General features: G+C 38.1%; 1 protein-coding gene across 2 annotated transcripts in view; it reads left to right on the top strand.

Annotated features, from left to right (window-relative positions):
• The first annotated feature begins 1,062 nt into the window (after positions 1-1,062).
• LOC119658728 (oxidoreductase OpS5) overlaps positions 1,063-25,415 on the top strand; it is a 282,914-nt gene continuing 258,561 nt past the window's right edge. Inside the window, exon 1 of one of the 2 annotated variants that reach the window (XM_038066391.1) lies at positions 1,063-1,755. In XM_038066391.1, coding sequence (XP_037922319.1) covers positions 1,635-1,755 — 121 coding nt within the window. In that variant the 5' untranslated portion in view covers positions 1,063-1,634. The remainder of the gene's footprint in view (positions 1,756-25,415) is intronic. The other variant, XM_038066390.1, reaches the window with a different exon arrangement.

Here is a 25,415-nt window from a genome sequence, read left to right as displayed (position 1 = left end):
ATCTTTTTGCATATCAAATAATTTGTTCTAGTTTTTTTCCTTTTTTCGGCTAAGCGATTCGTGCTTAATATCCGACCTCGCGTACATAGTCAATCCACATGAACGGTACTTAACTCAGTTTATTACTTTTATCAGAAATCTGAATGAAATTATCCACAAAATTTACATTTATTTCCATAGATAGCTTCTACCACCTGCTGCTGTCGCACTTTGAGTCAATAACCGCAAATCCCGCCAGCAAACTAACCTTCCCACGAACAAAAACGGGCTACAAGGCAACAGTCAGATTAGTTACATCCGAGCAATGTTCTGGCAGCAAAATAGTGACAACGAATCTATTGCAACGTTTATAGTCGGCAGCGTAAGCAACTCAGAAGAACCTAATATGCGTGGAACGTAAATGATCCTCTGAACTAATGGAACTGGTGCGTGCTTGACTGCATCTGGCCAACTCCACTAGCAAGACTCAGAACCAAACCCCAGCTCTCCATGTGCAGCGACGCTAGTCACTTTCGATATCAACGGAACGAAAGTCTTAAGATCTTGCACGATGGAGACTGAACGTACTACGGTAAAATAAGATACTTAGATATTTAACGGGACGCTCGCTGCTTGTGACTTGTGGGAAAGATCATGCTTAGACTAGCGGGGGATTGGCTCTATCACGCGGACTTAAGTGGTAAGAGAATGGTCTTTTGCTCTACTAACTTTCTAAGAGACTACCAAAGAGACTAGTCTTACTCAAATCTAACGGTATGTTCAGCAAAACCAGTTTCCATTAGCTTACAATCGGTCACTGGAGCACTATATCAACCTGCTGTTTACACTGTTAAATTTCCCGCTACAACTTATGAGAGTGAATGTAGTCTGTCTCTCGACAAAATTGGTTCGATCTTCAGCAAGAGGGGTACCGTTGGAATGCAATCTTATGGCTTTTTAAGATGCTGAAAGAAAAACTGCAAGAATTGCTCAAAAGATACCTCCACCTGCTTACCCAAGCATTTCAAAGATTTCTGCTTTTTCTAATATTATAGCGAGACTGGAGGAGATCGATCTTTTGAGGGATCGCTCATTGCGGTGGACGACGTGCAGGCAACAGAAGGTTTTATATATCCGTTTAATCGAGCGGTCCGTTTCAGTTTGGTGCTAAGACGCGGGGCGTGCGTGCTTCCTCTATTTTTCTTTCTCTGTTTTTTCTCGGTTTTTATTTGTCTTATAACTAGCCAAGGAAAAATTAGTTTGGCTATATAAGTTTTTCTATTGATAATAGATAGACGGAATCGAAATTAAATTCGAATTTCATTGGACTGTAGCGAACATTGAAAGGATATTTCGGTCGTGGAATAGGATTACGGATCGAGGAAGATAGGAAGTGATCGCGAAAACAAGTAGCGATAACGAATTCTTCACATTGGAATGTTGGAAAAGTTTACAAATTTCTTGATGGATCAGTGTAAATAATATTTGTTCGTAAACGCGTCGAAAGGATAGATTGAAGTATAATTGCCTGATTAGCAGCGATTAGCTTGCTTTGATAGCGCAAAGGATAGCAAACTTGAAACCAAGGATATTCGAACATTGCTTGGAGTTGCTTCTCATCGAAGGATTTAACAGAGAATAATATATTAAACAAAATGTCTGTCAAGTGGAAAATTAGTGTTCGTGGATTATTATCAATGAAAACAGTGTTTCTGATCGTGGCCCTTTTATGCCTAAATGTGGATGGTGTTAGAGTGCAAACAAAACGTGTTAAAGGTGAGTGTTAGGTTTAGTTACTGACTAAAACAGGATCTTGGTTGTATGGACTGTTTCTTAGGGGGAAATTTGCGTTCCTGGAAAGCTTGGAACTATTTTTATGACCAAATTCTCAATTCGGAATCTTCAGAATCCGGGATATAATATCAAAGATTGGTATTCTAACAGAAAATCGATGCATTCTTTGAAACTCTTTGAATATTAGCAAACCCCTCTACATTGAGGAACGTGTCGGATTAGAAAAGTATGTTGAATTCCACATAAACAAAAATGATTGCTCACCAGAGAATTCAAACTGAGCACTTTATGGAAAGCGAGGCGTTGCAAAAAAACACAATCATATCAGTACGTGCTCCATAAACCACCTCGTCATTAGCTGTCGATAAAAATTGATAAGGAAAAGGAAATTCGTCTAATTAACAATTTTTCCTGAACAAGAAAAACCATAGCTGAAAGCATGCATGAGAAATTACATATACCAGTTTCTTGAAAATAGACGATTTATGGATATTGGCAATATCACAAATCTGTATGACTGGCGTATCTTCACTATCTGTTTACATTTCTAATCAACTTTGGAAGGAAAAATATCCGGAGAAAATTCAATTTTTGCATCATTAATGACTACGGAGAAAATGCTGCATAAATCAGTGATGAGCAAAACACAAGAACTAAATTATTATTATATTGATTTGATCTCAGCAGAATCACGATTTCTACCAAATGCGAATGAAAATTATTGTTTTCATTGAGCATGGTTGATTTTCTTTTCTGCTGTTTTCTTAATGCATTTATCAGATCGTGATTCATTCAACACAACTGACTATTGTCCGGGTAGTATATCCGCTTCATATTGACTACTCTGTTAAAGCGGTGTGCCATGTAGTAGAGATTTTCTATCCAAAGCTTGTAATTTCAAGGGTAATGTATTTTCTAAAGAAAATGCATCATGAACTTCGCTGGAAGATTCAAAAGATGTGTTAAGCGCTTCCTATTTACTCCTGCTCAGGTTTCAGTGTATCTAGACGCTCTTATTTATTAATTAAATCTATTTCTTTACTGATGAGACCTGACTTCAATTTCAAAACTTCAACGCTCACTGATGCATTGTAACATACCTCCGGTAGTAAGTTGACACATATGAGTGCAATAACCCATGACCAAACCAGGAACGATCACTTTTACAATTGAAAAAGGCAACTTCATATCGACTTGGTCACCAGTCCATATGTAGATCGTTATAGCAAAATGAAAGATTTAAGCGAGTAACTCGATCCTATTTAGACAACGTTTGCTACTAAAATCAAATGATGACAGATAGATTATCGCACAGATTTCTGATGGTTTTAATAAATTCAGGAATAAGATGATTTAAATATATTAATAATAACAATATGTAACATAAAATATACGTTCCAGCATGGATTCCTGAAGCAAGCCTCTTTCAAAGTTACCTCCTTAACATATTCGCATACAACAAATTATACCAAAAGATGCAAAAGAATCTGAAATGCTTTTCAAAATATTCAAATGTGGGGATCGATTTTATTAAAATATATACTGATTATAGAACTTCTGAATGAAAAAAAATAAAATTAAAAAATTGAGGTTAGATAGAGCTGTAACATTTTCTATCCTCATATCTCCATTGCCCATGTTTACATAATTCTTTCATCAGCTAATGAAGATATCAAAAACACGAAAATTATGAAAAACAAAAGAAAGTCGCTCCAATTGATATTTTCTAAAGAGTATATCTGCTTCCTGTTATTTTTACAAGCTACATCTCAAAACGGTTATATACCACAATAACCTCATTTCTTTTGCTCTAAATTTGATAAAACTACGGTCAATATCTTGATAAATTCATCAGTAAAGGAAAAAAATAAGAAACTATGGATATCACTAATTTGTTTCTATTTAAATTTAATTTTCTCTACCTAATTTTGCGACAAATGTAGACTGAAGCAGTTTTTAATAAATTTTGGCTTTTATTTGGGTGAGAGATATTAGCGATATTTCTTAATTAAATTATAAATAATGCGAAAATATAATTGATTCTACTAGTGAAGTATTACCTCTTGTGGATTGCGTGTGTGAGCTCGATGGATTAATTAAATTAATTATTTGAATTATTTAACTGAAATTGCTAAATATATTGTATATTTGCAACAATACAAAGTTTCTTTTTTTGGAACGGGGTCAAAACAATTACCAACGTTAGCGCGTGCTAACCATTTGAAAAAAAAATAATCCCAAATGAATTGTAGGCAATGAGGACTTATTTAAGGCTATTATAATAATTAATAAATTTTTTTGTGCAATTGGCATTTAGTCCAATAAGGGTAAAAATTCACAAACTATAAAAATGGGGAAAAGAATTTAATACTTTACTTTCGAAAGTATCTTCCAATGTTGTTTTCCGCTCGCGAGGCTAACTGACTACGCTAAAGATAATTCAGAAATTGACGATAAAATGAATATAAAAAAAAAACTAATATAAATAGATAGGTGGAATCAGTTCAGGACAATACTGTTTGCATCCCCAAATACTATATACTGCGGACATTGGTACACAGGATCATGACTCAGTTATTTATTCAGGAAATGGGATTCACCAAGTATCAGCGAACGACATACAATGAAATGGAAACATTCGATTCATGAAAGATAAAAATTTAAAATCAAGAACTCTTTCGACAAAAATTGAGTGTGAAGAATTTTCTCAACAAGTTGGTTATACAATAGAAGAGGGACTCGATACCATCTTATGTAATCGTCAAGAAGTATGTGCTTCCCTGTAAACAAATTTTCGAGTTATCACTCTCGTGCTTTTACAACACATTTACGTCTATTTAATGCAATTTCTTCTAGACTTACAGTAAAACTTTTTAAAGCATTTATTGAAAGCATTTGATATCTTGAACCAGATGACCCCCTTAACTGCAACTATATGATTTAACAATAAGTGAAACTGTTGAAATGTAAAATACAAATATATACATTGTGCTCCTAAAAAGTTTTAAGTCGCTACGAAATAGAGAATATAAAAATGTTCAAGCTTTGTAATGAAACTTAAGGGATGGCGATGAACAAACGATCATCCTAAATGGGTGAAGACGACCTAGAGGGAAAAGCTAACCAAAAAACCTAAAAAGTTGGCAAAATTGATCGTGAAGGCCGGCCCGCAAATACTGAAGCTCCATCGGAACGCTTGGTCGACACGTCTTTGCACGCGTCTGTGCTGACCAGGCTCGGGAATGTGGGGGTCCTTTGAGCGTTACGATCTCTCACCTACCATTCTTCAAAATTCACGTGCCCTTTACCAGTGGGTGGGTCCGCAGCGGATCGTGAAAATAACTACACAAACATAGGGATTCGCGAAAGCCTAACGATTTAAATAAAACTGCGAGCTAAAACCTGAAAAATTAATATTAAAAAAAAACGACGGTTCGACCGCACGCGTGGAGCCGTAAATCACCATACCCGAGTGTCGCGATCCAGGAGGGCAGATCCACGATGGATCACAGTCTTGATCCCTTTTCCTTCTGCCTCAGATCGTTTTCGAGAGGCGGCCTCTGAGGTTCCTTCCCTTCCTTGACATCTTCCAGCCATTATATTGGAGGATGTCTCTGTTGTGTTAGAGTTTTGCAGGATTAAGGAGGGGAAGCAAAGAAGGAAGTCCTCAAATTGACTAAAGAGTTAATTCATTATATTCATGCGAGAGAAAATATAAGGAGTGCAATGTTCAGAAAATAATATAAAGTAGAAATATTTAAGTAGCCAACCTCCAAGGAAAATAGGTCAAATAAAATAAATAAATAAGATTAAAATAGAAAAAATAGAAAGAAAATAAGTATCAAAATAAGGAAAAATATCAAAATAAAACCCTCACCCAGAGCTCTGGTGATAACGTAGTTTTGTATCATAAATATTCCGCAAAGATTTCAAAAATTTCAAAATGCTGCTTATTTCCTTTTTACAAATTAAAACTAAACATAATAAAAGAAAAAAAAATTCATATAGTCTTATAGTTTTAACCCTAATTTACTTTTTCTCAATAATTTTTTTGTGCTTCCTAATTTACGTGTTTGTCTATACCCAGCTCGGGAATCCCAACACGTTATCTCTGATTACTGCCGTAGCTCTTCTAAAGGTTTATACTTGGCAATGATTTGGAATTATTTTCACTTTTTTTTTAACAAATTGCCACGATTTAGCCCGATGCGGCGTTAGATTGACTAAATAGAATCCGAATTGGGCTCTCACCTGAACTTAAAGTTCCCTCACCGGGTCGTCGCCTCCTCCAGGCCGCTCTCTTTCCGTATATATACTCGTGACCCCTTGTCGCACGAAACACCAAACACCTCAACATCAGGCTAGTGTAGGCTTCGATTCTCCCTGGCAACTCTCTGTTAATCATTAACCAACTTTCTTTTCCTCACTTCCAACAATCGACCGGGCAGCAAACCCCACTTTTTCTCATGCATAACTCCTTGTCTAAGAAAACAGTTTCAAGCGTAACTGAAGCAAGATAGAACACTGTAAGGGGCCTTTTTTGCGATTAAAATTTTCCACTCAACCCAGACAAAATTTTGTACTTTCATCACGCTCGGTGGCTAACTTTACAAATTTTCCAGCTATCATATCCACACAATTCAGAGAAAACCAAATGAAATAATCGAAACTACAGAAAATCCGACGAACTACAATGTGTTTCGATAAATTCTCCTTCCGTTCGATATGACACCGTTGTTAAAAAACTCCGTTCCCCTTGTTTCTTTGTACTCCTCTGCCCATCAGCCGCCTCTCAATCAGCCGGTCCCGCTAAACTTAGCCTTGAACTTCTAGAGTTCTTGTTGCCAGCACATGCACAGTAGTGTTGGCGGATGCGACAGTTCATTCCCCTCTGACAGGATCAAATCGCCCGAAGGTATTTAATAATGTGCAATGTGCGGCGAAAATTAAAGTAATTTCACACTATAGAATGCATTATTTGGGTAAATTTATCCCGAAAAAAGCGAATGAAATTCCGCTCCCATCGCAAAACTGCGGCCGTTACTACTTAGAATAGATGCCTAATCAATTTGGCTTTTGAAGGTAATTTATTGCTAAAAGGTCTACAAAAGCAATCTCACTTGAATAAAGTTCAGCTTGGATTAAAAATCAAAATAAATTAATACAGCAAATAAAAACCAATATGAAAGCCCTATCCTGACTATCAAATTATTATACTAAAACTAATTTCCTTATTCATTATCTGATCGCCCACTTATGAGATTTTTACTCCACTTCACAGCAAACAACTAGGTGTGGTTGATAATGAAGCCTCATCCGTGTTAAACTTAAAAATTTATAAGGTTTCCCACACAATTCGTCCCCGATATCCCAACATCCAGTGGTAAGAGCCCCAAGATGACACAATGTTTCAAATTTCACCAGTGCAAGAGTGATTGATATTACAAAAGGGATATAAAATATCAGTAGACACAGCGCTGAATGAAATGTGGCCGAAATTAGAGTAGTAGTAGGCAAAATTTAATCCAAGCATATTTGATGGCATTATCTCAAAATGAAGTGTTCCAACAATCTTCAAGCCTGGGTTAGAAATTAGATTGTTTCGCTATTAATCATAATATTTGGAGACCAAAGATCAATTTGGCCTGTCAAGTCATTGAAAAAGGAGCCAACATTTTTATTCCCGAAAGGGTTGTTTGATTTTCGACCGATTGAATGCTATTTCCCTTTTCAAAAAGCTAAGCTGCGTTTCCATGGGTTTTTTTCCTAAATGCACTATTCCTGCTCTGCCCCTTATATTTGTTCCTTATTTTATGAAGTGTAACTTTCAAGAATAGGCAACATCTGCATAATACTGACCCACAAAAATGCTAAATTAGCATTATCAAATAAGATAAATTATTCATGTCAAACGAAGCATGGATGATATCATACCTCTTTCCAGGAGTAAATTTGAGATTACCAACTGCACACATTAAAAAAATCAACGTTTTGGGAACCACTCTTTTATGTTTATTAAAACTGATATCTGCTTTTGACGAATCCATTTTAGAGAAATATTTAAATCCTTTATCTCTTCTCAGATTTTTGTTATTCTCATTAAGAGATATAGTTTGATTCCCTTGATACTTCAATTTGGGCAGTCAATGTGTTAACGAAGAAGGTGCCTGCACCCTTTTCGGTTGTACTTCTCTGTTCATCCAAGACAATCCAACACAAAATCATCTCAGCTCCCAATTATCGGATATTTAGTTACGTTAATCGCAGACCAATTCTATACAACACGGCTGGGCTAAATTCAACTTTCCTGTTTCCTTACAAATATCTATGTAGATGAAATCTGGAGTGCTTATTTTTGATATTAAAGAACGATGTCGAAAACTAACCTCTCTCAGTGGAATGTATCCGAGCATTCAACTCTCAAAAGACTTGCCTTACTTTTTGATCACTGTCAGCTTTCCGATATCATGAATCAATCAAACCCATGTTTTGGTTCTAATGCTTACCATTGTGTCTCGTTAAAATATATTCGACTTTGATCTACTGTATATATATATCTGCCCGTCCACTCCTTTCTTCAGGCTTCTTTTCTTATTGTTATGACTTTTTACTATTTAAAAGGGCATACCACTGGAGGAGCCAAGGAAACAACTTAGGGATTTTTTTTAAAACAAAACAACATTAAAATTCAATTATTACAGAAATAGTAGGTAGTAGTACATTTTGGTGGTTTAACGTGATTCCCCGCAGTTTAGGCCTAATCCCATGGTGTTCTTAGCATTCTGATTGATTTCGTAACTACAATCAGAGCCCCGTTGTAACAAACGATATCGGTTCACTCTTTGCTGACTGCAACATTCACGCTGGCAGATGCACGACCTACCCAAATCTCTACCAAACTAAGGAATATAACACCTAAGTTGTAAGCGAAACTGCGCACTTGTGGCCCGAAGGTCTCTGGCCGCTTAGACATAACCACACCCCTCATGAAACTTCCACGAGGGGGCCAACCGCTTATACCCGGGCTGCGAACTTATGCCCCTGAAACCCTCCTGAGATATATCAACTTATGAACTCAGAGGGCTACCCCGGTTCCCATGGTACCAGATAACCTCTGGTGAAGCTCTGTGATTGGATCCAGTTCAGATGAGCCGCGTGCAGACTCGGATTCAATAACCCCAATTAGGCCTTGGAACTTTCGCCTGCGCTACACAACCAAACAGTAAATGCAAATACAACATTTCCCAGTGTCACGAAGAAGAGGTTCATACCATTTGGTTTTGATTCGACTGTCAGTGTTACTAAACCGTCTTTCTCTTCATCGCCTTAGATTACCAATGAGGATTATTAGTAAACTTAGCCAAACCTGTTCGAAACGAATCAACGGCATTCTAGTATTTTCACAGAGACGTGTTTTTTGCGGCAAGCGCGTGGCCAAATTTCAAAGATACAGTATTGAAACAAAAAGAGATTGGTTAAGCAGGATTTTTTAAAAATTTACTTTTACAAATGGCTAATTTGAAAAAAAAATAAGCACGCCACATAAGCCTTTCTGGAGAGTTGTAAAAGGTTAAAAATATGGTCGGCGATCATCACTAAATAGTGAATGTCCTGAGCGAGATAATCGAACTGATTATTAGGAAAGAAAAGTCTTATAGCTTGGCTGTTAATAAAAAAGTCAATAAACTCAATTCTTCTCAACCCTACTCTTGGTCTTTATTGCAACAACTATTATTTATGTAAAGCTCTTTATAAGCTTTTTTCGAGGTATCCCTATGTTACCTATTTTTTGCTTTGGAATAATACAAACCTGTTCGATGAGATTAGGATCTGGAGACTGGCTGGCCTGAGTCTACCAAGCCAATACTATTGATTACGGTGGCTGGCTTGTGCATTTGGGCATTTTCTTGCCAATTTCATTAAAATTAATGGAGGCGTTAAGGCATTTTTCAACACATTTAGATTTTCCACTGGTCATCCGACTTTGACAAATGACCATTTCGCGCGACTGGCGACCATATATTTCCAAAGCATGTGTTCATAACTACTTGTATACAAACTTAATTCAAAGTTTAATTCATCGAGCCACATACCCGTATAGACTTTTCCGGGGGTATCATTCTTATCTATACGGATTAGGTGACCTGCCCACCGCAACCTGTGGAGCCGGGTTTTATCCACAACCAGACGGTCATGGTATCGCTCACAGATTTTGCAGTTATGCTTCGGAATCACCCATCCTCATGTATGGGGCCAAAAATTCCTCAGAGAATTCTTCTCCCGAACCCGGCCAAGAGTTCGCAATTTTTCTTGCTGAGAAGCCAGACCTCCGAGAAATACATGAGGACTGGCAACATCATTTGACCCAATGATGAGACGTTTCGAGAGGATCAGTTTCTGTAACCTGAAATAGGCTACCAACAACCGTACGTGGATTTCATCGTCACAGTTGTTATCGGTTTTGATTTTCGACCCTTGATAGGAGAAATTATCAACAGTCTCAAAGTTTTAGTCTCCTATCTTTATTCTTCCCATTTGACCAGTGCGGTTTGATATTGTTGGTTGGTTGGTTTTTGGTGCTGACGTTACCACCATGTACTTCGTTTTACCTTGATTAGTGTGCAGTCCAAAATCTCGCGCTGCCTGCTCTAAACAGGCCAGTAGTTGGGTGGACTTAAAGAGGATCGTCCCTTCGCATTTACCTCAGCATCGCGAATCACTTTTTTCAGGACCAGGTTAAAGAGGACTCATGATAGGGCATCTCCTTGTCGTAGACCGTTGTTGATGTTAAATGAAAAGATGGTACAACTGATGTCCATATTCAAACAGTTTTTCCATCGCTCACCGCAAAGTGAAAATTCGATCTGTTGCTGATTTGCCTGGAGTGAAGCCTCTTTCGTATGGGGCAATGATGTTCTGGGCGTATGAGGCTATCCAACCTAGCAAGATGTAATACCTTTATAATTGTTGCACTGCGTGATATCGCCCATTTTATATATGGGACAGATAATGTTTTTTGCCAGTTGTCACGCATTAATTCGCTGTCCCACACCTTGAGCATAAGTAGATGATCGCTTGGTGCAATTGGTCGCCTCCTTATTTAACAATTCGGTTGTAATTCCATCGGCTCCTGGTGACTTATGGTTTTAAGCCGATGGATTGCATGGACTGATTCTTTTATACCTGCTGGTTCCAATATTTTCCGTCGTCTTCAGTTTATCAAAATATTCAATCCATTACTCCAATGTGCCCATTCTGCTGGAAATCAGATTACCCGCTTTGCCTCGGCATGATGAATATGTGTGTAAGGCTTCATCCTGTTGACTTGTAGGTAAAACTTCCGCGCCTGGTGTGGCTGCTTCCTGTACTTTCCGAGTTCACAGACCTGTTGGTTCTCTCAGGCTTCCTTTTTCCATCTGTGAAGCCGCTTAACGGAGTTCACGATAAGTTTCCGCACGTGCACTCGGTATGGGGCATTCTTCCGTTCCGTTGCTAGTTTACATTCATCGTCGAACCAGCCGTTCCGACTCCTTTTGTGGCTGGAGCCAAGTACGTTTGTGTCAGTACTTATGATAACTTTCTTCAGGTGTTTGTGAAGATCATTTGTTGATGCTTCATCTTCAGGATCTCTGTTAGCTGCGGTTATTGCGGCATCCATTTTCCCCTTACAGGTGTTACCGAGGACTGTGTTGTGAATGGCTTCCTTGTTAAGAGTCACCTGATTGTCAGAGGGGATTCTGGGTGGTGTTATTCGAGCCCGGAGTACCATGCCAACGTGATAATGATCCGCGTATAAATTGGCCCCCCTATATATTCTGACATTCATCAAGTCTGAGAGATGGCGGTGTTTGATCACCACGTGGTCAATTCGGTTGAAAGTGAACCCATCTGGAGAGGTCCACAAAAATTTGTGGACCGCGCAAACCAGGTACTTCTAACATCATTTTCGTGCGACACGGCTAACTAAATAATCCGCGGCCCATTATCATTTGTATTTTTATGTAAGCTGTGGGAGCCAACCTATCGCTTGAATACGGGCTCCGCCCCTACTTGTCTGCTAAAATCGCCAAATATGATTCTGATTTCATACCTGAGAGTTCTTTCTACTGCCTCGTAGAAGGTATCTTTCTCCGACTCTGCAGTCTCCTCTGTAGGGGTGTGAACGTTTAGGAAACCTTTATTTCTAAATTTGCCTCGAAAGCGCAGAGTGCATGGCCGTTCGCTTATGTTTTCAAAATCGATTACAACAGGTTTCATTTTTTGACTGACTTAAGAAGAAGAAACCTACTCCGAGTTCATGGTTTACTTGATAGTTACTATAATATATAGTGTAGTGGCTTTTCTCCAGGAAACCTGTCACTGTCCAACGCATCTGCTGCAACGCTATTACATCAGCTCTATATTAGGATAAGGTATCGGCTAGCTGCATGACTACAAACAAACTTTAAGCCTCACAAATAAATAAATCTTTTACACTTAACTGTCCGATTTTATAGAAAAAAACCACGAAAACGAAATGGTACTGAAAAATCGACTTATTTGAAATACCGAAATACAACCTTCGACAGAATGAAGCGACTATTTGACAAATACCCCTTTTAATTTTATCCTAAAATCCCAACATATTGTTATTTTTCCCTACAATAAAAAAGCGAGGGATATAGCAAATTTTATGAAAAAAATTGTTCATTCATAATTCGAGAGACAAATAATTCAATTTGTTAAAAATCTCTGATTATTTTCCAATAAATGAAAAGGATTTATATTGGAAACTATGAACTATGAAATCTAACCGAAAAAAATAAAAGACTTACGCCACTAACCTGAAATAATGAACGTAAACGAATTTATGTAATTGCAGAGTTATTTAGATCAAATTTAGATCAAATTTATCTTACTTTTTAGCAAATACCATGTACCGCATCCATTAGATTATTGGATGATAATGTTGTGGGGACATTGATGAACTCTCTTTTATAAAGTGACCCTCCAAAATTATACCCAATTCATTCATTCAATATATTTTCAAACCATAAAATACGTACATAAAATTCAACAAATGTAAATGTGAATTCATATTAGATATTGTCTATGGGTTATGAAATTTCAATATCTGAAGAGGTTATAACTTATAAATATTCCCTAGCAATCCCTTATCTGAATTAATTATGACTATGATTTGGGCATGTCGTATCACTCATGTACGAAGACATGGGATTCCAAAGTCATAGAAAATAAGATTAATCTTTTGAATTATTTATACTAAAGTCAAATGCGATAACATCTTCTTTCTTCTGCAGACGGTAGAAAACTTATGGTTTTTAGCAGTAAAAAATACATAATGTGAGCTAGTATTCCACATGCTCACTTTAAAGTGATTTTTATTTTCGATAAATAGAAACTTTTGTTTTTGTGGTATTGTCAAAATTTCTAATTTAAACTACAAGTATGTGCACTATAAACATTTATATTGCATACCACAGGAAATTCCATCATTAAAACAGGAAATAACGTCGATAAAGTTAAGGTGAAAGTTTCCTATAAAATTTTTGTCATGACAATGTTTTTCATAATTTGGTATACGTTTGGAAAGAAAAAGATATGCAAAAAGATCATCCATTGCAAATTTGAATGTAGTGAGTACATTGAAATGTTTAAATCAATATTATGGTATATATGAGAACACCAAAGATTTACCTACATAAATCTGCAGTACGAAAAATTACGTATAGTAATGAAAATTATTTAGTAGGAATTCCATGCAAGCAATATTTCTAGATGGTTTTGTTGTACCTTTTATGCATAGATTTCACTATTGAATAGTTTTTATTGAATGTTGAAGTAGAACGCAAAATGTGCTTAATCATAAAAAACCATAAAATATTCATTTCAAAGCACGTGCTAACTAATAATACCCTTTCTCATGTTGCCCAACAAGTTACTTTCCCCACTTATTCTTAGTTTATCCACATCATTCAATTGCCTTCCAATTTTCGATGAAATATTGATTCTTGAAAAATTTTAACTTGATTCAATACTCAACAATCACTCTATGATGGAGATCTTGACTTTATTTAAGATAAAAAATGAATAACTAAGAATGGAAGAAATTCTGCTGCATACTTATATGATTTTGACTGCTGCTGCAGGCGGTAATTGTTAAAGTGCAAACAAACAGCCGCAAAATTGGGTATTCTAATCTTCATAAATTTTCTTTGGGTGGAATGGAGCCACATTGGAAGAATTTACCATCTCTCTTCTCAAAGGGGCCTAAGATAAGTTTATTTTATTGGCACGGCAGCTTATCTATCTAATGTGAATCAAATGCAGGGGCAGGTGCTGCACAATTATACTTTTGTTTGCTATAAGTTGATATTTTAAAAATAGTGTCCAGATGACTTAGTAGTTAGAGCACTAGACTGTCGCAGCAGAAGGTTGGGATTCAGATCGCACAATTAGATTGGACTGGATTGGATCGTCACACCAACAATTATTATTATTATTTCGAAAATAGTTGAAATTATACCTGCACAAACATTTTTATTTATTTTTCATCTGGACCAAATCTTTATTTTAGGTCATTTTCTCACAAAGCCTAGAATATAAACTGACAAACTGAAAGTTATGGAGTGGAAAAATTCTGTTAGAGTTTAATTATGAATCAATGAAAATGTTTTCTTTTCTGGATGAAGATTTTGAGGTTTTCAGGAACATACTTATGTATGTATTATATATATTGAACGGTTATTCTGAAATTACTAAGGCTACATTTCATCACTTCAAAGAAGAATCTTGCCCTCCCCCTCAGAAAAACTGTCAAATTTTGCTCTTTTTTGTACTGCATGATTGCATCGTAGCAACAAGCAAACAGTTTTCACAAGGGCAGAGTTTGAAACTGAGGATAACAGCGGACTGACTATAATAAAAACTAAGTTCTACCCTCCCCGTCGTCCAGGCTCTACAGCCCGTTTTAGAATGTCCCACTCCCAACTATCAGGATCCATATATTGCATCTCTCAATTTTGTAACCCGAGCATTGATGCGCTGTCGTCCTCAGCAGAATGTACCCAGCGCTTTCGGGGTTTTACTACTGGTCTTTTGTTTTATACGTTAAACGTGGTGGTCCCATTGCGCCTTCTGAAGTTTGCTTATTTTAGAGACTTCAGGGTCGTCAAATAATTGATACAAATCATAGAATTACCTGATTCACCACTGCTCGCTCGCTCGTTTAATTCATGTTACTTTCCTCTCCAGGACCTTCCTATTGAAGGTATTGACTATTTTTTCAGAAGTTTGTAATAGGGTCCATGTTTCACATCCGTAGCATAGCACAGGTCTTATTATTGTTTTCTATTCTCGAAACTTTACTTTTCTGTGTAGTGGAGCCTTCTAAAATTGACATGACCGGCATCTTTTTTCACCCAATTCATTTCCATATTCAGTCAGTTGCTACACAAATATGTAAAGTTCTCAACATTATATATATCTATATGACGATTTGGCAGTACTTATAGAACTGCCTGTCTTTTGTATCAGATTGAAAAGTGTCCTTGGTTCAACCCTGACGTTTGTCTCAAACGTATCTATCAGACTGTTATTGATATTGACCTCCGTTGTTGTATGGGACTTAGCCTGTCTGGCAAGACTTAACAGATTCTTACGTGCCAGCGTGGCGGCTTTGCTAAAATGTTCTTCAGCTGCCAACCATCTAAGGACCCACTTTCTAAAAAAATTGTCATCATCTCTTGAAATGCAATCAATCTACTGCCACTTCCGTCTTCTAATCAAGATATCCACCGACACCTAGTCCGCAAGCCGAAGCAGAGATTGTGCCCGTACTGTTAACACGTCTGTTCAGTACCACCGACTTCGAAAACAACGCTACCAAGATAAATAAACTGGTAGACACCTTCAATATTCTGCAGAGGCCGGTCAGACTGCAAACCCTGGTTTTGTTAATATTTATCAGCAATTCGACTCTACTTGCCACCTTTTCTAAATCCAGAGCTATTTGGCCAAGGTTCAACTCCATGAGGGAGCGAGCATATATCATCAGTGTGTTCGAGGTCTTTAAGAATGGATGTCATGATCAAGCCCGTCATATTAGCAGCAAGACGTCACCATAACGAATTCCACTTTGGACTTCAAATTCTTCCAAAATTTTAACCCGATGAAACACGTGACAGTTTTCGCAAAATATGTCCCTCTGATAATAGTTATCAGTTTCTACAGAATGCCTTTCCTATGTGGAGTACTCTAGAGAAACTTTGAAAGCTTTATTGAAATCGAAGAAGAGCAGCTAGAGTGAAAATCGAAACCCCATACATTGATCTGAGATGATCTACACGATGGTGACGTGGTCAGTATTGGAGAATTCAGAACGGAACCCAGCCACCTCTCGATCTAGTTTTTCAGCAGTTCTCTGATGTATTTCAGGATAATTTTAACTGGTGTTCTTACGACAGCAAAGAGCACGCACTACTACCTTCTGGGAAACCTAATTAGAGCGTCTGGGTAAAGCTTTCTATTTGAAATAAAAAATTCAAAACCGTAGCCGTTCTGCTCTACCAATTTTTATTTATCACAAGTATACATATTTCGACGACTACTTGTCGCCTTCATCAGTGCTTGGGTTCAAATCTAGCTATAGCTTTGCATTTTCAGTTTTAAGGGTTCAAAGGATTTATCAATTAGCGGAAGTAGTAAATCGTTTTTGTCGATTTACAACAGGAGCTGCAATAAATAATTCCACGGGAAAATCGGCATGCTAGGCCCTATTTAAGTGTAAAGTGATCAAATTGGTTTCATTTTTGCCTGAGGATCAATTAAATATAATACCATAAATTTTATAATATATCATAAAATCCACAAGAACATTTCACAAAATCCCCCGGCACAAGGTACACTGTACTTCCCAAAATTTATCATGATACCGTAGTGCAAGCGCATCAAGTTCGCTTCCACTAGCAATGGAGACAAGAGTGTCCAGCTATTGCGCTGGTCGATCCGCTTCCCAGCTTCCAGATTCAGCTAGATTTTATGACACTCATACGGGACTTATGCGAGAAAAAGAGCGCTTTGGTAGCCTAATGCTCATTAGGAATCTGCGGCAAACTATTCAAAATGGTGCCTGATTAGAAAGAGAGTCCTTCCACGGGCGAGTAAAAACCCGGTCCCGAAAGCAGGCCGTGTTCACCTTGAAAGTTCCGAGACGATACAGACTCAATAAACCGACGAAGTCAATCAAAATCTGAAGGCGATATCGGTGCCATTCTTATTTTGTACATCAAAAAGACTGCACCTAAATCTACTGCTAATCAGAATGTGTTCGACCTAATTAAAGATGCGTGGCCAGTCAGCTGAAACTCAATTGATCTACTAGCAGATTCTACGCTCGAATGGTGTGCCGTCGAAGACGAGACAGTGAAACTTGCAAAAAGTCACATACCTCTCATCATTGAAATCTTCTCCATTCTGATCCGCAATCTCAAAATAATATTCTTCCTAATGCCAGTTACTAGGACTTAAGGATTCACCTAATAGATGCGATAAGCATTAACTTGACACCGGAATCACCTTTACTTCCAGTAAACTTGAAAGGACAACAATGATAATAGAAAGGGAAGTGCTCTCGAGAGTTCCACGATCTGACTCTGCTTGACATGGGCATTCTCATTGTCAAAAATAGATGAGAGGGCCTTGTAAATAACTTTTGTGTTATGCATAGTTTAGAGCCAGCTCATTCTGGCAATTTTAAAGGAGTAGTGGAGCAATCTTTCAACTAAAGTAAAAGCAATAAATACGTCAATGAAATAATAATGAAATCGTACTGAACTGATTAATTATTTGCAGCCACTCATCATCATCATGATCAACGGCGCAAGAACCGGTATCCGGTCTAGACCTGCCTTAATTTAGAACTCCAGACATCCCGGTTTTGCGCCGAGGTCCACCAATTCGATATCTCTAAAAGCTGTCTGGCGTCCTGGCCTATTCCATCGCTCCATCTAGGCAGGGTCTGCCTTGTCTTCTTTTTCTACCATAGATATTGCCCTTGTAGACTTTCCGGGGGGGATCATCCTCACTCATGCATAGATGCAAAAAATTTTGGCTATATAAACTAGGACCCCAATGATACATAGCGCCTAATCCATTACGTATTAGAAACTTTGGCCCATGTCATTTCTGGTAGTATTCTTGCAATCAATTTCTTCTTGCTAAATGGCTTTATGGGCCATCTTATGTGTCTTGTTCGTGCATGTTGGAATTTTCGTTTCGTTTATTCTGTCCACAATGCTCACGTGGTTGAATCAAAATAATTTCTGGAACAACATAAAAGTGGAGGCCTTTTTTCGCCGTAGATGTTGTCTAACTCCGAATTGCCACCAATTTTACTCTTTCTTGGTGACAGGTACCGCGACAGGCCAACAACCATTATATCAGCCGATCACACTATTCACTTCTTCACCACGTACGCACCAGATACAGGTCGACCTGATACCGAGAAGGATGCCTTCTGACAACTTCCCGAAGCAAAGACCTGCCTGACGGTAACAGGTGCCATGCGTGAAAGTTGTTGGGAGCGTGCAATGAGGGTGGTTAGCGTATAATCATCTTCCTACATTTTACAATAGAAACAGAAAAATGCAGTCGATTTGCGTATTCTCATAAGACGCCGACATTTTTTAAATCTGTTTCTTATGTGACCATCGCACCTGAACATCGACCGGTGATTGTCGTCTTGCTAATCAAACCACCGACAAAACAGTGTGAGAAACGCAAAGGCCCACCGAGCAAGAAATGGTAGCGACTTCGTGAGAAGAGAGAAGAAATGATCTTACTTACGCGATTACCAACCATTACGAATGTAAAAGAATCGTGGAACGAAACTAAAGACACGATCCACAAAGCGGCCTCTGCAACCTTCGGAGTCACCAAGCGAAATAAACAGTTTATCAATCGAGATACCTGGCTTTGGAATGATGATGTTGAAATGAAGGTCCGTGCAAAGAATGGCCTCTACCACAAATTGTATGAATGCTAAGCCATGCACTTGGTATAGACTGGTACCGTTGTTGCTTGTCTTAGCGGGGCTCTGATTGTGGTCACAAAATCCATCCGTGTCTTAAGAAGGCCGTGAGATTAAGTCGTCCAGACAGGTGCTCACGATAAACGCTCAAGGACTTAACTGTCAGTGCAACTGAAGTCGAGGAAGCAACTGAATTCGGGAAAGGCAATAGGATCTGACGACATCGCATTTGAACTCTGGAAAGCAAAGGCCTGGGACCCAACACTGTGGCTCAGTGAATTCTTTAATCAGGTTGTTCAGGAAGGTAGAACACCATCTGACTGGCAAGAAAGTACCACAATTCCAATATAGAAAAAGTAAGATATTCCAGCAGAATTTTCAAATTAGCGTCTGACCCGGTTACTTTCCCATACTATGAAGATTTTTGAACTCATTCTTGACAACCGTATTCGAGAAATCTTTGAAATAATCGTGAATCAAACCAGATTTGTCAAAAACTGCGGAACTACGCGCGCAATACATGCTGTGTAGTTATTCATGGAGAAACATTGGGAGAACCATCGCCCTCGTTACATTGCATTTCTGGATCTGGAGAAAGCGTTTGACATGGAAGTGCCCTCTCACTATTTCTCTTTATTCTTGTTAAGAACACCGTCATATGGGACATCCCATAGCATAGCAGTATAATACCAAAAATGATCTCGAGTAACTTGTTCAAAAATGAAATAATCGCCTGATGCAACACGGCTCAGATTGAATCTGAATAAAGCTGAGTTTTTGACGACCGATCCTCATGAAATAGGCACAATCACTGTCGGCTGCAGTGACTTGGCCAGAACTGAGCGATTCCAGGTCAATGCTATCAGCCGATGGAGATCTGCATTATGAAATTGCTTCACTCCTTAGCGCAACCTGGATGAAGTGGCTGTCCACAACTGGTATTCTGTTTTATAGACGAAACGACGAATGTCTGAAATCTAAAATTTACCACAATGTCGTCCGCCCTGTCGCCCTGTATGTTTCTGAATGTTAACCGACTATAAAAGACAATGAATGGCATCTTGCGGAAATGAAAACGAAGATATTGTGTTGGACTAGTCACGTGACACGTTTTGATCACATTCAAAATGAAGATATCCGCTATCGATATGGAATTCCACCGATCGTGGAAAAATTGCAAGAGCGGCGTCTCCGATCGTATGGTCACCAGATTCGCGGTGGCGGAAATTCACTTGCCAAATTGGTTTGAACATCCAAGTCGATGGTAAACGAGCTGGCCGAAACACGCTTTATATGCTAGATAGGGGTTTGAAAGCCTCGCGATCCTGTGATCCTCCCTCCAATTTTTTAAAAAGCTTATACTATAATTCAGTCTCTCAGAATACAAAGAATACACCCTCAAATCCTTTTGAGATAATGAAAAGTCATCATAAAACCTTATTCTTATTGTCGACAATTATTTAATTTAATTAATTAATGGTAATTTTAATAGAGTCATGATACTTCTTATTCCTTTTTCTGGACATTTACTAAGATCTCTCCTTTTGATTCAATCAGTAAGAAAAATTGAACAAAGTCCATCCCTTGGCGAAAAACAAAAGACTTAAGCCAGCAACCCTAAATAATAAAAATTTATTATTACATTATATATATGAATGATTACTAAAGATGCGTTACAGTTACGTATTATGTACGTATTATATATTATGGTCATGCATATTATGCATATATACATATTAAAAAGTTGCTCATAAATTTGCATTTTAGACCATTTCGGTGACTGATAACATAGTTGGACTATGAAGTAGACGTCATTAGTCAATGTGAGTATGAATTCAGGAAATTATTTTCCCCTCTGATCGTATTTTGAGAATCAGTTATTTCTTTTGTGGGTGCAAAATCTAAAAACAAAACATCTTCTTTTAGAGATAATTAAATGTTAACGGTAATGTTAAATGTTAACTAAATGATTGCAGCAATATAAGTCACACCATAACCCTTGCAGAATGTCACAAATTATTTTAAACATTATCTACATTATCTTAAGGTGTTCAAATTCACTTACCATTCCGTAAGAAAGGAAGTCCCACATGGTCTTTTCTGTTAATCTTTCATATTTCATAATAAAGCATTCTCATTAATACGTAACTTCCAACTACTTTGCTCCAAATTCTTCAACTGACACAAATTCAAATTTTGCAATAATAAATTGCATGCCAAAAACAACATCAATTTTTTATAAAGAAACGAGCATAAAGCAAATGAAAATCTCAATTACGGTATTTAAAAAGTACGCATATGTAAGATATAAGTAGCTTAAAGAGACCACAACGAAAAAGCAGTCTACTGTATTTTGTTTTTGAAATATACAAAAAATGCTTAAATTTCTTAGTCCATTTCTTCAAATAATTGTTACAATATCCGGGCAACGACGTTACCTTTCTCACGTAGCATATAACGGCTGGCAAAATTTTGCGTAGATGATTTTAACGCAACTTTCTGCGTAACAGAAAAATGTCCAATAATTGACACAAAAAAATAAATAACATTGTCGGAAGTTTCCATTTCCGGGTATAAAAAAACCATTTTACGAAGAAAGAAGTCATCCGATGTGCACTATATAGGGAAGCGAAATAACAGTATTTTGAAAAAAGCTGATATCCACATCTTTTCACTGGTATGAATGAAAATGTCACTTTAATAATAATGTTCTTAAATCATATTTATTAGGTAGTGCTTGTTACTTTGTTCCCATACTCCTGAACCCGAACTTTATCCTCCATTTTTCAGTACTTCCATTTACGACCAAGGAAAAATTGGAGAAAAAAATCATCAAAAGTCAATAAACTTTACCTTTGACGTCATTTGCTCTTATAAGATTCAAAAAATTAAGTTAGGTCAGGTGTAAATTGACACACTTATTCGTATTCAATTCGTTGAGAGCATGGGCAGACCAGTTTGGATAACTGCAGTCAGTAATACATTAAATATCTTGAGGCGATCAGATGCTTCACGCAAGTTTTTTTATCTTTAGTTGATTTCACTCACTACCAGATCTATAGTGGAAAAAAAGTCTTCAAGAACTGTTCAGCCTCAACTTCACTTCTTCGATAGAGAACCCCGTAAAAGTGGACAAACGAAATATAGTAAGAATCAGCAGAATGTGACCAGATTACCTCTAGATTTTATCTTCGCTTTTCTTTTACGTTTCTTCTTTTTTGTATCGCAATTATTATGTGAGTTATCATTCGGAACCTGATGCTGACTGGTCATGTTAGGTTGAACTAGCACGTTCCGTTATGAGACAATTTCTATCCGTGTTGAAATCGCCATCAAGTATTTTTCAAGATTGTCAACCCGTTTTTGTGTTATGTTTAGGCGAGCTAGACTTTGTGAATCAGCAAGAAGGAAGCTGATGCAACATAATTCGATTTGAGAATACGATTTTCATGTTTGGAGCGCAGACTGCGGACTGTTAATCATGTGACGGTGCACAGATCCATCTTATCCAGTCTAGTACAGTTCAAGATTTAGAAAGAGATTTAGCACGACTACCTCCATGAAAGTTGCTTTGCATTCGCTGAAATTCAGACATTTTAGAAGCTACTACATTGATATGCAGACATAATAACTGAAAATGTTCACTCAAACTCTCAATAATCTACTAAACCATCTTGATACAATGTATCTAAAACACCTTAGACCAGTTTCTTATTAACCATTAATCCTGCTGTCGTCTGATCGCTATCCAATCTAGTATTTGTTCTAGATATTTACCAACAACCGCCAGATCACTAACTTGATAAACTGACGATACGATGGTCCACTGCCATGGATAAGAAGTAACCGAACTGGATTGGCGGGATCGGTTTCTTTTTTCTGCTTGGAACGTGTGCCATCGCAATGAAATCTCTTCTGCATCTCAATGAAAGTAGGATGAGTGGAATCCAGATGTGCAGCATATAATGCTTTTACAGATCGTGAATATGGATTAACCTAGTATCGAGAGAATTGTACAGAAAAAAATATAATGTGAACATGGATATTGAGACATATGAACAGATAAATGAAATCATTTTACGGAAAATCTGCATATTAAGATATTCAGAATTCTTGAATTTCGATTGACTTTTGTTGAAAATATTTAACGGTCAAAGGCCTAGATATAATATTCTAATTATCCTAAATGGCTACACAAATTGGATCATAAAATAACTTGATTGTGCTATTTATATCTTCTAATTTATTGTTTTATATAAATGGTGCAAACATCGATGCAGTTTGGAAGTGAATACTGTTATTTGAAGATGTTCATTTTTCTAAAAATTCATCGCATCTAATTGGAAGTAAACTCCGACCAGGAATATCCATTAACCTTATAATGGTTGTGTGTGTATTGTGGAGGAGAAGCTACAGCTTCTGAGCACTCAGGCCGGAATATTCCGAATTCATTAATGTATCGCAGGATTTCCGATAGTGGATGTGATGCTACGCATCGCAACTGGACAACATCGGCACCAAAGATTTGATGCCTGATGCGTCCATAGGCGGCGCATTCACATAGGAAATGCTCCCTGGATTCCGCTTCCTCATTGTAGGACAGACACGTATCATCTTGAGTAATTCCTATTCTGAATATATGCCCAGCTAGTGATTTATGGCCCGTCAGAATGCCCACAATACACCTCCAAGTTCTCCTGGATAAACTTTGCGGTACGCATGTTCGGCTCTGGCAGGAAAAGTTTGGTGTGTCGGGCAGCATTTAGGCTTTGCCACCTGTCATTATGGGAAGCTTGTTCCCAGTTTTTGAAAACAGACTTAGCCAATGCTACTGATACTCTAATAGCTGTCCCCGGTCCCGGCAAAGGAGAGATTTACCCTTCTTTCGCTAAAGCATCCGATATTTCATTTTCCTCTACGCAACAGTGACCAGGTACCCAGAGTAGTTCCACCGCATTGAATCTAGAGATAGAGTTTAAACGGTTTCTGCATTCCGATTTTCGAGGGGATCAAAGGACTACTCAATGCCCTCAATGCAGCTTGATCGTCACTGCAGATTGCAATGCGCCTACCCTTCAATCACCCAGTTTGCCACCCTTAGGATTGCATAAACTTCGGCTTGAAAAACCGCTGCATATTCTCCCAAAGGAAAAGCCCACTTCTTGTTTTTATTCAAGATGTAAACTCCGGCTCCAGAACCCTCTTCTGTTTTTGAACCATCGGTGCTGAAGACTTCCGTATATCCCGCCACGCATTCCTCTGGATCTTCCCAGTCCTCTCTATGCTTCAGGGTAACTTCATATCTTCTACCAAGCAGATGTATGGGGACACAAGACATTGTAACAACTGGAGCTCTTCAGCTGCTCTGGAGCTGCTCTCATTGCGGTGCTTTGAATAAATATACCTAGGGCTGCAAATTGAGTATTGCATTCAGAGCTGCGCCGGATGTGATGCTCATGGCACCAGGGATACCCAGACACACAGTTCTTTGCAGTGCGGCTAGTTTACGGTGAAAACCTTTCTGTCTCATCTTAACCCACCACACTACGGATGCATATACGAAGATCGGCATAATGATAACAACGTATGTCCACATTACCACATGAGGCCTAAGTCTCCATGTCGAGCCAAAGGTCCGTCTTCATAGCCCATAAGCTGTGAGAGCTCGTTTCATTTTTACCTCTACATGTTTTTTCCAAAGAAGTTTTTTATCTAGAGTGACCCCCAGATATTTCACTTCTTCAGAGAGATGAAGGGAAGTACCCCTCATCTCAAGGAGGCAAAGTCCATCCCGTTTTCTCCTTTTTGTGAATAAAACCATTGCGGTTTTTTTTGGATTAACTTTTGTTCGTGGCAGCTGTCGACGATAGGTGTATAATTAGTCGATTGCGTATGCCAGCTTATAGAAGCGACAACCACTGTTCACTAAGATATCGATTGGGACCACGGCTGCTGTCACGAATGCTGCCGGATTAGATACTAGACTGTAGTCTCTCCGACATCATCTGCGAAACCGATAATAATCACCTCTTTAGAAAGTTGCAACCTTCAAATTCTATCGTACATTATTATACATAAAAGGGGGTCGAGGATTGGTCGTTCTGGAACCCACAGATTGTCCGATGTCTCCTAGACCTATCAATTTAATCGTAACAAAATAGCCTCTCGTCTCTATGCCGATACCCACCGGGTGTTTGGCGCTACCTAATTTGGCTAAAGTCTGAATTATTTTGCACCAGTTTGCAGATTTGAAAGAATTCTTTACATCGAAAGTAACTACTGCGCAGAATTTATAACCCTCCATTGCTGCTTCCGCAATTTTCGTCACCATACTGACTGCGCTGACAATGAATCTCGCCTTTCAGGATCCGAACTGCCCGTCCGAGATACCACCTTTCCTTTCAGTTATCGGTAGCAGTTCGAAAAGTTTGCCGATGCCGTATAGGCATATAAAACGAGGGATCGGCCAAAGGCTTATTTGGCTTCGGAATTAGCACTGGTCCACTTTTCTCTTCTTTGAAGCATGCCGTGAATATTTATGTGTGAGCCAATTTGGAACTATCTTGTTTGTCATTAGCAGCGCCTTATACGAGATGCCGTCCAAGCCTGGAGT

This window comes from Hermetia illucens, chromosome 6 (genome assembly GCF_905115235.1).
Source record: "Hermetia illucens chromosome 6, iHerIll2.2.curated.20191125, whole genome shotgun sequence".
In the NCBI taxonomy this organism is placed as follows: Eukaryota; Metazoa; Arthropoda; class Insecta; order Diptera; family Stratiomyidae; genus Hermetia; species Hermetia illucens.
Note: the sequence above shows the minus strand (reverse complement) of the source record. Positions and strands in the feature narration are given on the sequence as shown.